At 38.0% G+C, this 14,825-nt stretch overlaps 1 protein-coding gene across 4 annotated transcripts; it reads right to left on the bottom strand.

Annotated features, from left to right (window-relative positions):
• Positions 1-587: 587 nt before the first annotated feature.
• Positions 588-13,211, bottom strand: LOC109032641 (BTB/POZ domain-containing protein 3). 4 transcript variants are annotated; one of them, XR_002008946.2, is made up of 7 exons: positions 12,498-13,211; positions 10,469-10,822; positions 7,128-7,284; positions 5,190-5,392; positions 3,602-3,838; positions 3,229-3,367; positions 2,103-2,241 (listed from the first exon to the last, which is right to left on the bottom strand). XR_002008946.2 is itself a non-coding variant. In XM_072302063.1 (6 exons), the coding sequence occupies exons 2-6, from the start codon at positions 10,549-10,551 to the stop codon at positions 1,749-1,751; spliced, it is 1,173 nt and encodes a 390-aa protein (XP_072158164.1). In that variant the 5' UTR covers positions 10,552-10,739; positions 12,498-13,209; the 3' UTR covers positions 588-1,748. The 4 variants fall into 4 exon arrangements, 3 of the variants coding, with proteins under 3 accessions (XP_072158164.1, XP_018900423.2, XP_072158162.1); XM_072302063.1 differs by lacking the exon at positions 3,229-3,367 and having other exon boundaries at positions 588-2,241; positions 10,469-10,739; positions 12,498-13,209; XM_019044878.2 differs by lacking the exon at positions 3,229-3,367 and having other exon boundaries at positions 588-2,241; positions 12,972-13,209.
• Between the last annotated feature and the right edge of the window lie 1,614 nt (positions 13,212-14,825).

Genomic DNA, 14,825 nt, shown 5'->3' with positions numbered 1-14,825 from the left:
TTAATTTACATACGGCAGTGCGCCTTCATTTTCGTCTGATACTGTGCAATACTTCTGTGGTGGAATAGTTGCTCAGAGCGCCTTCATGAGTATCGCTTCGACTTGATGACAGAAGGTATTGATTGCCGCTGATATTACCCTGTAGCGCGTGTGCCATTACACATTTTGTTAACGCCGACGATATGAGGTAAAGGAAATTCATACCTGAATTTTTGACGTCGCAAATTTTCCACCATTAATGGGGAAATATCGATAATAGATCACCCACGCATCGCCACTGATACGCCTCTCACTGATTTGACCGAGGGATGATTAAAGCGGCCCCACGTAAAGCGTTTATGACACAGTTGCCAGATAGTACTAAAAATCAGCATTTCCCCTATTCAAACGCACTTACCAAAAATGTCTACTTCCACTTCAGTTTTTTTTTTAAAATAATCATGTATTGACTTGGTTGTTTGAAGTTAAATGAAAGTTATACATCATTTGTAAATTTTGCAGGCAAATTGATTTAACCTTACTACATTTTTCATCTGTTGCATTTTGTAGCTAAACATGTGTTTGATGAATACAAAAGTTTAAAAAAAATACATTTTTAAATTTATATTTGACAGCGATGTATAAATATAATACATTTCATTGCGCAATCTGGTAACTTTGATTTCTGATTTGGAGCAGGTGCTGAATACGGTTAGAAGATGCATTCCTCGTATGCAAGGTGATCCAAGGCAGTGGCGATTTTGAAGGAAGACAACGCTGCTTTTCCTCAATTAAAATCCATTAAAAATATCGATTTTAGGTGAAGGAAGTTGTCTCACTAAGAATCGATTGTTTTACATGCATTCAAATGTATGAAAAACAGTATTGTCAACTTTCAAGGATCACCACTGACTCAAAGCTAAACCGCCGAACTGCAGAAGCGTGCACTGGGAGTCAAAGAACTTTTTTCTTCCATAAAGTGTTTTCCTAAAGTGCTGTTTAAGGGGCTACAATTCTGCTGAAGTTCTGGGAATATTAACCTTCTTCCCTGCATTTTGGGAACGGTTATGCACACAATCTAATCAAAGTGGCATGTACAATTGGTACCATCCATAATTTGATACGCTCATTTCGTTTGTGACATTATAAAACCCGGAATCTCAGTTAAAAGTAGGGTTTGAGGGGGGGGGGGGGGGGTTACCACCTTCATACACCAAAAAAAAAAAAAAAAAGTTATTTAAGTCCAAAGAGTTTCTAATGAGTTCAGCGTATCAAATTATGGGCGCACATTAATGTTCTTGAGATTCACAGCAGGAAAAATGCAGGAACAACGATTGATTTCCCAGAACTTTGGAGGGAAGGGCTGTGTCCTCCTTACAAAACACTTTTGGAAAAAATTTTATAGGAGTTTAAAAAGTATATTTCATACTCGTTGACCCATAGAACAGGCTCCTGCAATCTGGAGGTATAACCGTGGATCTGTATACAAAAAAGATCTTGAAAACAGAGGCGGAAATTAACTGATTGAAAAACCATGGCAATGAGATAAATAGAACTTCTGATCTGGCACAAATGTTAATGCCAAAAAAACACTCAAAAAATGAGTGCTAATATTAATTAAAGTTTTTCTGATAAACATTTCATTTCGACCGGAAAAGAATGACGATGCAAGCACAAGAAGGACTGCTGGTAAGTGCCATTCAGTCACAACAAGCACGTGAACTTTATTTAAAAATTATTTTAGTCAGCCCCAATATTGGGTCTTTGCTTTATACATAGTCACCCAAAATTTTCGATTTTCTGATCTTTTTTAAAATTTTATTGCAAGGCTTCTCCCTCTTCTTCTTTTCATTTTGTAATGTCCCTGGGGGAGCTGATGGTATTTGATGATGAGATTGTGCTGGTTGAAGTAAAATTATTGACTCGTTTTCAATCCCATAATCTGATAATGGACGAGAATTTTCCAGACAAACATTTTCATGCTTTAACCAAAATATGCATGTACTCGTAAGTAAAAGATCGGAATTCGTGGTAACTCCGGTTCTTGTCGCCGCGGAGGGTTGATATGGTGTACCTGTATAAGCGTATGGGGAAGCGTATTGCGGGCCAGGAATATCATCAGCGGGAAGAACGGGATACGCAGGGTACAATTGTCCCGCACGGTCTTTTATATTCTTTCGCAACTCTGCAACTGTGTCTGAGCAGTTTATGTGTACGTAGAAAGTTTCTTTCGACCTTTCATCGTGGATCAAAATTTTGATTCTGGAAAGCATCAAAAATACAATCTTAATAGGTAGCCAAATATATGTAGGTAGCTTTTAATAAAAACTTTTAAAAAAAAATTAATAAAAAGTCGCTCTGTACCACCGCCCTGCTAAAAATGGTGAGTACAAATGAGTAGAAAATCAAAGTCATAAGAATAGGATTTCAATTCATATGAATATAATTTCAACTCATATGAATAGAAATTCAGCTTACGTGAATAGAACCTAACTCATATGAGCAGAATTTCTCTATTCACTTTTAGCCGACTCATATGACTAGAGATTTCAACTCACATCAGTTATCAGCGTTGAATCTACCATGTCCGATATCTCAGAAACTAGTCACCACATCAAAAAAATTATAAGGACAAAATGTTCTTATTTTTCAAAATTACACAACATCTCAGTGTCTCCTGGTCAAAAATAGCACTTCTGAAAAATGAAAAAAATTGAATTCATATGAGTTGAACTTTTCTACTCTTATGAGTAGAATATTCTAGTGATATGAGTAGGATTTCTACTCATATAAGTAGAAGGTTCTACTCATGTGAGTCGGCGATTTCTGAACAGCCTACTAGTCATTTTTGGTGGGGCGTGTGGAAATGTTAATAATAAGAGTGTTCGGCACAAGTTTAAGGGCGTAGCTCACTTTTCCGGAGTTTCACATTGACTTTTGCTCTTCCTCGTGGTCCAGATGTAGTTAAACCTGGCCTTATAGTGACACAATCATCAGTAACCTGTATTCGTCGTAGTAAAAGCCATTGACAAATTTTTGTTTCCGAGTTTTTAAAGAAATCGCCTGAGTACTGAGGCTATTTTACAAAATATTTTTCAAAATTGAAGGGCATCAACAGGGCTAGGACGGAGTAGAATTGGGTAAAAACGGGTTCAAAAACGAGATTTCTTTAATTAGCTTTTTTTACAGTCTTTGAGATTCTGTGCAAGAAGAATATTAAGGTTAGTCGGATTGGTGCGGGTGACTAACCTGCCTAGAGGCATCCCTCAGCTTTACGAGTTGGTGGAACTAGTTCAGCGTACTTTCATTTTTTAGGTTTATTCTTGGGATTTTTTGAGCTTATTCTTGCGAATCTACTCAGTTTGACTCGGTGCCTACGATCGCCAACCTGCGCAGGAAATGTAAGCTTCTTCAGTGCCATGCCTTAACACCTTCTAATCCTAATAGATCGGCTACATAGTCGAACATCCATGAATTTGAATTTTCTCAAAAAAACTAGAGTTTCTTGCTTTGTTTAATAGTTTTGGGATTAGAGTAAGCTAGCTTAGGAGCGTGGGAGCGTCAATCTGAAACCCTTATAGACAGACTCCCTTGCAAGAATATTGAGGTAAATAATACTTACGATTTCTGGAAACGAGGGAGAGGTCTCAGGTTTTCAGGTCTCGGCTTGGAGGTCAAGTATGTAAGAATTGATAGTTCCTCCTCAATGGAAAGGAAGCCTGAGTTACTAACAATCTCTGTAAACTCTTTAGGAGACATCAACCTGAACCGGATCAACGGCAGAGCCGGCTCCAGAACTCGCCTCATATTTTTTATGTTCGTATCCAAGTTTTGTCCTCGGCATTCAAGTTTTGCCCATCTGTAATGAAATTTCACGTAAAAAATATAGATTGCTAATCTTACAACATTAAATTGTTAGAAAATATGTCCAACATGTTTCAAATGAAAATTTTAAAATAGTGCTAAGCTAATTAACCCACAGGGGTGGTTGCATTAGCTATCTTTTATTGTAAAATCTACATTGATACATGTCGGACACTTTTCCTGACTACAAAATTGTTAAATCAGCAATAACATTTTTTTCCGTGTTCAAAAAGCGCTAAATCAATAAATTCGGAAAAACGTTTGTTCATAAATTCGAAGCTTTTGTGAGTTATCAACATATTGATGGCTATGAAGTGCGAAACTGCGTTTCTCCATTGCGGCGTTTCAGAGTCCCTGATCCTATTTTACTCTTACAAAAAGAAACAAGACAACTATTCGGCTTGAAACTACAAAAAATTTTACTAAAAGGGAGGAAAAGTCAAGGAAGTTTTCAAGAAGTTGACTAGTTTTCCAGGGAAAAAATAAAGTACGACCGGAAGTTAGCAACGTCGCAAACGAAGATATGTGGTTTCGCACTTTGGTCATCGACATCGCAGCATTTTACTATCGCTTGTAAATACCTGGACTTAATGAAGCTCTTGCATGTGTCAGGAATTGGCAATTTCAGAGTACTGATTCTTATGCTAAATTCCGCGAGAAACACAATGGTGCCACTCGTTCTCTCTGAAACAAAATCCAAAGCTCAAAAAAGGAGCTCAAAGTTGAGGCCGTAATAGAAGGGATATCCCTCGCTACCTTGAGAGTCCACCTCTATATCAAGACAAAGTGTCCATGCAAAGATAGGGATCTAATGCATTAGCAGGGTTGCGGTTGCCACTTTGTTGGGGGACTCCAAAACTGAAAACACGGCAACCCTGCCAATGCATTTGCTCCCTATCTTTGCATGGAGAGTCGGTGTTGATATAGCGCTTGACTTTCAGGGTAGCTTGGGATAACCTCTCCATTACGGCCTCAAATTTGAGAAATTCTTTTGAGGTTTGAAGTTGATTTTAGAGAAAACCAGTGACATCATCAATTTTGCCAACCAAGCAAGAAAAATGGGTAGAATGAAGATAGAGGTTGATAATGACATCAGTTTTTGCAAAGATTATCCGTTTCTCTGATAAATTGATTGTGCGGACCATTGAGAGTAAATGTATCTTCGGATGATGATGATAATGTTTTTAGGATCTCCAAAATGGATTTACTATCACCAGACACCCCATTCGCCCTCTAAAAGCAATGAATTCAACTAAATACTTTTTTTTTTTTAAAAAAATCTAATAATTTTTCATCAACATATCTTAACAACTTTACATTAACGGTAGAATATGTAGTCCACGAACCCGAGAATTGATTTAAATAAATCGACTTCTTCGATTTCCAATTTATCCCTTTCCAGGATGCAGCAGATAGTTTGTATGTCAAGGTCGTGAAAACAGAAATTGAATTCGTCGTTACGCGGGCAGTGAAATATTGCAGTGGTTGCCGCCGTGGATAATTTCTCAAAGCAGAAGTTCACGAGATCTGTCGCTCCTAATTCTCTTGCCTGCAAAGAAGTAACAAAAACGATAAGGCGGAGTCTGACACCGAATAAGTTAGCTAATGCTTAAGAGATACAAAATGAAGATGATCTTTCGATTTATCCGCTTCAATCGTTAGCTCTTGTCATGCTCGCAGTCAAAGTGGGGAGGGGGGGGGGCTGATAAGACACATATATTACATATAGTTTGCGTGCAAATGTGTTCTATTTACCTGTGGGTGCATCTTATTTTAATTTGGTTCGAAATCAACCAGGCCTGGGTGGTAATCGGTTTCATCCCAGGAAAACTTGTTACGTATAAGATGTTTGCCAATTTGAAGAATTTTTTAACGTTTGCGATCGTATTAATTTAAAATGGACATCCGTAGCCAAACCGGATGGATAAGCAATCGTTTTCTACGGAAAAACCATTCCTATGTTTTGGCTGATGATTTTATGACCGTGTAAAGGACAGAGAATTGTTCGAGGAAATCCACGGTGAAATCTGATGACTTTATTTTGCACATGTTTCGAGGATGTACTTATGTGGATATAAGCAGCCAAATCAGACAGACACGCAATCGTTTTGCCGCGGAAAAATCAGTCCGCCTTCACGGTAGGCGATGTGCAACTATTCAAAATGGGATTTTTTTCCCTAATCAATGTCGTCAGGTACGTCAAACTTGATCATCTTTAATTGAACGCACCTAAGGTTCCTTTGCAAGTAAAAAAAGCATGCTTTTGACTCAGGAGTAAAGAAGGTGTCATGGCGCCAATAGCTTTGAACGGTCACGCAACGCAAAATTAGAGTGTCTTGACACTATTTCCCATCAAAAGATCCAAAAAGTTTTCAAATTTTAAGAAGGCTAGTATGTCTCGCAACTTGTCGGAAAATCATTTTTAACAGTTGGTTCAACCCAAAGAACTGTTTCAAACCCTTTACACCGTCACGTTAGTCACTGCAACGCAGAATATATGATAAACTAATTTTTGTCATACTCCAGTAATTTTGGCCAAAATCTAATCCCCCATTTTTACCGCCCGGGGCTCAAAACAGTTGTATTAAATTGCATTATTGCATTCTTCATGGAATAAAATAAAATCGACCACTTGCAATTTACTTTCTGGAACATTGGTGATAGTTGAAAGTTGGAATTTTAGGTTTTCCATCTGGTCCCATTGAGGTCCATCTGGATGTATGCAAAACGATCGACTTTAAGTGAAACAGACTGCCTCACCGAAAATCGATATTATCAATGCATGTGAATTGAGAAAAAAAAAACGTCGTCTACCTTCAAGAACCATCACTGTTGGTAACAGGGAGTGCTTCCCATTGAAATCTCAGATTTAAATTTTTCAAATCACATAGGGTCCGTCCCTAAATTACGTAAAGCACTTTTTCGGAATTTTGACCGCCCTCCTTTTTACCTTCTCCAGCGCTTTTGTGACGTAGGCCTCTATTCTTAAACACGTAAGCACAAAATGGCGTTTAACGCTCTCCTCACCCCCTCTCTCCATAGAGCATTATGCAATTTAGGGACGATATAGATAAAATCTCCCCCCCCCCCCCAAAAAAAAAAAAAAAAAAACCAAAGAGATAAAATCTGCTCTCCTAAAACCTAAACTCTACGCATCTAGGTTTTTTTTTTTCATTTAAATGCTCACGTAATACATAAATTCATAAGCAAGAAAGATTAACTTAAAAAGTGTTCTAAAAAAAGGTTTCTTTCACTTAAACTTAAAGTACAATCGATTTCCTTACTTTCATTAAGTAAAAACAAACATTTGAGGGCGTTAAGGAGATCTTCAGAAAATGAACACACATTTTTTTGAGTGCCTCTACATCATATTTGTCTGCAGCGTATAAAAGTGACCATATTACATCTTTCCTGCGATTAACTTTCTCACAATATATGAATCTGCAACATGACAATAAAAATGCAACACAAATTGTACATGTTAAATAAAATAATATAAATATGCAAACGTCCTTAAGAGAGGAAGCCATAGCCCCTTGATGCGAAATGTTCAATGAGACAGTTGTTGTCAAGCTGGGTCGAAAAATGGGTTGTGGAAACTTCGACGGAAAGCAATGTTTAGTTCCCCAGAGACAAATTTGCGATTGATATATTTCATTTTTATTGTATAGTTGGACGTAATTAAACAATGTCCGTCGGAAAAAACCATAATGAAAATTGTTGACGTAATTTGCAAATATAATGCATTAAGTTTCGTGTCTTGGTAGTTCTAAACTTAAGTCTTCAGAGAATCGGAGGGGGGGGGGGGGGGGGGGCAGGGGATACGGGTTTATTTCATCCGTTTATGCGATACGCAAATGCAACGAGCAACAGTTGTCACCGGTTGAAAACGCCTTCAGTTTCGCGTGATACTCCACCGCCAACACCGGAGTTAACACATTTGTATCAATAATACAGGATTCATTAACCCAAGTAGCATTTTGCAACGAAAAAATTGCAATTTAAATGAAATAAAATTTCCAGATGATTTCAACTTTCTTGCAAGAAAATTGCAATTATTTTACAACATCTGACCCCCTCATTGTAAAAAAGTTGCAATTTTTTTTTTGCAAAGAAATTTCAATATTGACGACCTTTAAATTTCAACCCCTAAATTTTCCGGGGAAATTATAATAATTCGAACCCATGCTTACCTAATGTCCTACGACGTTTAGCAGCATAAAATACCGGACGTCCTTGAGTGGGCTTGAACCCGGCCCGCGAATGTCATAGCGGAGCACTCTTCCACTGAGCCACAGGGAGCTAATGACGATCTGGGTTGAAATCACGCCTGTTAAGGCTGTTATCGCATGCATTGCGTCAGTGCGTGGCTCAACATTCATCATAGATTTGATTAACGCCGTTTTTCTCAGGCTTCTTTCTTTTGCCTATTATTTATTTTTTTTCGTGTTATTTATTTTTTTTCATATTTTTTTTGTCTGATTTTTTTTTTCGATATCACGTAATAGGTACTCACACTAAATTTACACCGGTGTAAATTACACTACATACTAACTTGAGAACTTAAAAATATTTTCAAAAAATATTTTTAAAATATTTTCAAAACTTTCTTAAGGAATATTTTTAATATGCATGTTTACAGGCAATATTTTTGAATTATTTTAAAAATATTTTTTGTAAACATTTTCAAAATATTCCTTTAAAATGTTTTAAAAATATTTTGAAAATATCTTAATTACAATATTGCCATGAAAATATTTTGATAAAGGTGACAATATTTTCAAAATATGTTGGGCTATATGGGTTAGGTGAGACATTTAAGTCGAAAAAACTTTAAAACAACTAGAGAATTGGATGCCAGGCACATGGCGTGAATTTGTTACAACATGATTGCACCGAAACTGCAGTCTTTATAGTGCCTTGAAAAAGAAGGTTAGGCAACAAGCATAATCTACATTTCTTGCAAACTTATTGCAATAAAATTGCAACTTTTTAAGCGCCTTCAAATGAACGTATAGGCAACAAGCAAAAATTGCAATCAACTCACAATCCATTGCAATGAAATTGCAATCCATTCTACTTGGGAAGTGTCCCAATTTTGGGACCTTTCAATCGCTTATCGAACATTCGTGAAATGATGTCTCTTATTTAGTCGGATTGTGTAATAATCTGGCAATTTTGAACCCTGAATGTAGCAAATCGAGGATGGAACTGCAGAAAGACGCATCTCAGTTTGCAGCGGGGCTCACCAGTTTCATTTCTGTCGAGTCGTATTTTCTGCGTGGAAAACTACTATACTTATTTTTTTAAAAATTTCAGCAATTTTCTTCTCTATGTGAAGAATATAGTCTGTGTAACTTTCAAGCGACAATGTTGGCTCGGTCTCTTATAAGATAGAATAGGAGCGGAGATGTTGAAGCACTGCAACCGAGGTACGCATTTTCGCAGTTTCACCGTCGAAATTAGATGTTTATGTTATACTTTACCTGGAAACTACGTTACCTGAACTATCTAGAAACTTCAAGGATCAATGAATTTAGTCTGATTTGAAATACTTATTGGGCTTTCTTATCCTAAAATTTCTTCCTTCTTATTTTTTTTATTGAGACCCTTTTCCCAACAGCAAAATCCACATACACGTATTCCAATCTAATAATAAAAGTCTGCCTCTGAAATTTCATTCCTCCGTAGAGCTTTCATCGCCTTTGGGCCGGAGATTTTAGCTGATTTTCTCTATGTCTTATTTTACGGTTAATAACGTCCAAGAAAGTGGGCGAGACGTCCCGTGTTTGTTTTTAATCGCTTTTCAGCCACGTTTTCCCGGTTAAGTTTTTAAAATCTTACTGCCAACTTCCGTTAAAAAAAAAAAAAAAAAAAAAAAAAAAAAAAAAAAAAAAAAAAAAAACGAAAATCCCCTCTTCCTAAGCCGAGGCGCCAAAAACTTTTAGTTTTCACATTGACAGCAACGACGACCATACCCAAAAATTCATGAAAGGGGTCATTTTTGTTTAATAATTCTATTGGGTTTATTTATTTTAGATTCTCCTTTAGCTTGTATTGTAGCTGTTGTGATAAAGATTATTATTGGTGGAATCAATTTTTCTGTGATAGATAAGTAAATGACGTCTTTATTTAACTCTATAAATCATGATAACTCAGGGAGTTGCTCATCAATTTACATCAGGCGAAGCGCAGCGTTGAGATCCGAATTTATTTTTTGATAAACTCGATTTCATTCCTAAGATTATTCGTGCAGTGTCTCTAAATATATTATGTCTGCGAGTTGATTGTTGAAATAAATAGACAAAGCAATGGACAAAGAGGACATAGGGAGTGGAGTTAATAAGGGGATAAATCATGGACTAACTATAGGGTCTCTCATGGGTTGCCGTTAGATAGTCTATTATCTCTACCTCCTTTGTCCATTGCAACCACCCGTGTCCACCAATAGGATCCCTCCACTTACCTTTTGTCTTCTTTGTCTATAGCTTTGTCTAATCATTTTAACAATCAGCCTGCTGATCCCCACGGTCGAATACGTAGAACATTTAACAAGATTCGTTTCTTGAATGTATAAAAACTGAGAAGAAGAGCAGTAGGAAATGACAAAAGAAGCATCCCCTACCTGAGGAGTTCGTAGAAGGCATCCGGCTCTACATCAGGCACTGGAATATCACTTCCATCAGACGACCACCGCTCGCTTAGCATGGTTGCAAAAACTGAACTCCCGAGTGACAGGATACTCCTGATTGCTGGAATTCTTTTTTTTTCCGTCCCGACGATGAAACATACATCCGTAAACAGATTATCTCTCAGAGCAACTTCTAGCCTATCTAAAAGAGCACTCTTACGCCAATCTTCGCCATTGTTACCCACCACACCCCCAGTCTTCGAACCTGTTTTGGGATCAGTGTTTGGCATTGCTTTACTTTATAGCTATACTAGTGATGGCAGGCGATGAGGATTTATCGGAGAAATTCTGAGGACAGAAAAACACGAATAATCCAGCAGGTGTTGGATGGTAGAACTAAATATAAATGCTGCCGTGCCAAGGAAAAACGCCGTATGAGCCTTCAGACGTTGCCAAGTTTCCTGCGATAAAAACCGAATTTACTGAAAAATTGTGAATATTATATTCTCCACATTTTGCAGACCATTTTATACGCAATTTAACCTAAAATATCTGAAAATTTCTAGGAAAAATATGCATGAATGTTGTCAAAAATACATGTTTTATCAAGGGAAATTTGGCAACTCTCGAATGCTCATACGGCGTTTTTCCTTAGCAAGGCAGAATTGGAGAATATGACTGAAGAGGGAAAAGGAGAAAGCTGCCGGGGCAACAATAATTTTCCGTCTTTTGGATAGTTACAGCAGGAAAAAATACCAAGGGGGTCCGAGGGGCCTCCCCAGGGAAATTGTCAAAAATGACGTCTCAGTGTATGCACGTTTGACCTCCTTTTCTTGTTACTGAAAAAAACCATCCATACTCTGTGCTAGAAAATCACGCGAGTAACATGTAACGCAAAACGCCTGAGGCGCGAAGCGATTCGGGGGGTTGGATCGCAAGGTGATCAGAGGGCGAACCCCTCGGTGTACTGATGAAACATATACATATATTCTGATATAACTTTTGTTTCTCTTTTCTCTTTGCCTCCAAGAAATGTCGCCCATAGGAATCTGTCTTGGTAATGGGCCTGCTGCAAACTTTTGCTAGAGCTAAAATAAGAATTGTTAACTACTCATGGAAAGTGTCTCAAAATCACCATGAGCGCATCCGCAAAGTCTGAAATGCACTCCTCAATGCACAGTTTGTTTAAGAAATTTTCGTTTTTTCGAGCTTCCCGCTTCAAAAACGATACCACGGCGCAGGTGAACATTTCGTTAGAGGAGTCATTCCATCTAACCCTTGCTCACAAGGATACTACGCAATATTCAACATAGCCGACGCCAATCCGCCAAAGCATATGTGATGAGACGATGATTCTAGCCACCTTACGTTCAAGTTTTTCTCGCGTTGTTAGATATCCGCCTTGATTGACCTCGTGCTCTCCTCAACTTGCGCGCGGAAGCGTCGGCCATGTTGAGCAGGGATTGAATGGAACGACTCCTCTAACGAGAATTTCACCTGTGCTGTAGTATCCTTTTTGAAGCGGGAATCTTAAATAAACGCAAATATCTTACGCAGAAAGTGAAGTTAGGAGTACTCGTATTTTGCAATAATGAGCTGACTTCTCTGGGTCATCTGCAAAAGCACCTATGTGCAAAGGCAAACTAGTGACAAATTCGCTGTCTTTTAAATTACTCAGGAATAATAGTTCCCAATTTCAAAATGTAGTTCAATTAGAGCGAGATAACCGATGGCAAAGTGGATACGCCGAGTCCTTCGACTTTTCTGGCGCCAAACCAGCTGTTTTCTCCTGTGTGGGGTGGGACTTCTTACACGAAATCACCCTCGCTCTGAGTATTGAACTCTATTTTGCAATGAGAGAAACTATTTATAAGTATTTCAGTCTCTGTCTAAACACAGCATACGCGCTATTGATTCCCTATGCGGATAGATGTTGTATTGCTGCTGTTTTCATTTAACAAATTTCTAAACATAGGAATTCTCAAAACATGTGTCCAGCAAAGTTTTAGGAGCAAATACGTACTTGCGATTGGCTGCTCATGCAAGTGCAGCTGCGAAGAATTACAGATGAGATGATTGTAGCATCGTGAATGATTGTTCACATCCAACACATACACTTTTCATGGAATAACATAAATTGAAATATTTTTAAACACAAAAAGGAGCTCATACACTGCGACAAATAGCACAAAAGTTCAGTTGATATGGGAAGTGAAATACAAAATGGACCGTGTTTAGCAGGAAGAAGCCAACCATACGTCGTTGCCAAAAACTGGGAAATATAATTTTTTAAAAGAGAACGTTTGTGAGAAATATTTTGAAACTTTTACGGAATTCGCTTCCTACTATGCAGAACATTTGATGAAATTGGCACAAAAATATCCGCATAACCGTTTTTATGTGAAAAATTAAATTGCCCAAACAAATTTTTCAATAACTAATGTGGCTTGATTCCTTTTTGCTTAACGCGGTTAAAATAACTCAAGCTTTCGGTCACCTCTGCGGTCTCTGGGGGTTTCCATTGATTTCTGTGCAACATTAACCGTCAACCATACTGAAATCACTGCAAAATTTGAACTGTTTAATGTTTCACTTCCTACTTTAGCCAAAAGGTAACACAGGAATATAAATATTTTTTGCAGTATAGAAGATATTTAGCCTAGTCTCTTTGCGGTACAACTAAGACACTTCACTACACACTTGAGCGGGGACCATGACTTCTGTGACAGTCATGCTGACAGTCAGATGATAAGATTATTATATCTCACTCCTATCTCGCGCTTTTTGTTAACATAAGATAAGCCTGGCGTGGCTTGTTTTGCGATGGATCGATTTATTTGCCATTTAAAAACCTATGGGAAAAGATCGACAGACAGAGTGTTAGCAACGAACTCCTTGATAATCTACTCTTTGCCGCAGCTTCAAGTGGAGATATCGATAATCGATCATTTACGCTTCGCCACTAATAAACCCGGCGCATAGAGCTATTCTGACCAGAAAATCCCCCTTAGTGGATCATTCAGCGGCGTGTTGCCGGCGCGAAACACACACAGGCCCAGGCGCCTACAAACCTAACTGGGATACTTCACGCATTGCGCAATGCGTGAAGTATCCCTGTTAGGTTTGTAGGCCCCTGGGCGTTTGTCACGCTGGTTATCCGCCGTGCTTCGGAGTGCCACGGCGCTTCAAGCAACTATTTCGCGATAGGCGTGTTGCACAGTACCAAACAAAATTGAAGGCGCTCCAACATATTAAGGGGGTACTCGGTCTTAAAATGGCCAACAATTTTTTTTTTTTTTTTTTTTTTTTTTTTTTTTTTTTTTTTTTAGTTTTTCCGTTCTTTCACTAATTTTATAGAGTCTACTGAAGATGATGCACTAAATAATTATCATGATCCCAAATACTCGAAAAAATTCGATAAAAATGATGATCCTTTGCAGAATGATGCACTTGCACCTTGCGTTTTTTCACTTACATTTACTGATATTGCTCTCCTGAAAAATCAGTTTTCCGCATGTTTTTCACGTCTTGGCAACCTTTTCTCAGGCCCTAATTGAGCTAGAGACCTGCGATTTTTTGTCAGTCGCTGAGTCAGTTTCAAAAGAGTCAGTCGCAAAAGACTTCACGGTCTCCTTCGTTTAGCAGGTATGCAATTGTACCTATTTGGAAGTTGAAGTCACGCGTATTGCCCTATCCAACTTTTCTAGACTTGCGTTAGAGTCTCCGAGTCAGTCGAAAAGGGATTCTCCTTCATTTTGAGGATTTGCAATTTTACCTACTTGGAAGAAATAGTTGTATCAGTTATCGCACGCGTTCCAAGTGCAAGACTAAGATTCGCAAATTGAGTTTCACACACCTTGAATGTTCACTTAATAAGCTTAGAAATTTTTGAAAATTAGTTTCAAAATTACATTTAAAGTAAATTTCAATTAAAATTAAATTTATTATTCAGGCTCCGCTGATTTTAATCGCGTAGATTTAGGTCCACTGTGTAACCTGACTAAGAGTTTTACAAAAATCGATCGAACAGGGGCCGAGATAGCATTTTCGGCCACATTCGCATCTCGAATTTTCAAATTTTGAAAATTTGAGTTGAGATTCAAATTTTCTGTGAGAGAATGCCATCTAGTATCTCTCACAAAAATCGATTGAATAGAAGCCGCATATGATATGATTGGTAGGACTTCACATAGTGGTAAACGGTACCAGTTAATTTACATACGGCAGTGCGCCTTCATTTTCGTCTGATACTGTGCAATACTTCTGTGGTGGAATAGTTGCTCAGAGCGCCTTCATGAGTATAGCTTCGACTTGATGACAGAAGGTCATGATTGCCGCTGATATTACCCTG

This window comes from Bemisia tabaci, chromosome 6 (assembly GCF_918797505.1).
Source record: "Bemisia tabaci chromosome 6, PGI_BMITA_v3".
In the NCBI taxonomy this organism is placed as follows: domain Eukaryota; kingdom Metazoa; phylum Arthropoda; class Insecta; order Hemiptera; family Aleyrodidae; genus Bemisia; species Bemisia tabaci.
The sequence above is the reverse complement of the archived record's forward strand: the minus strand, read 5'-3'. Positions and strand labels throughout refer to the sequence as shown.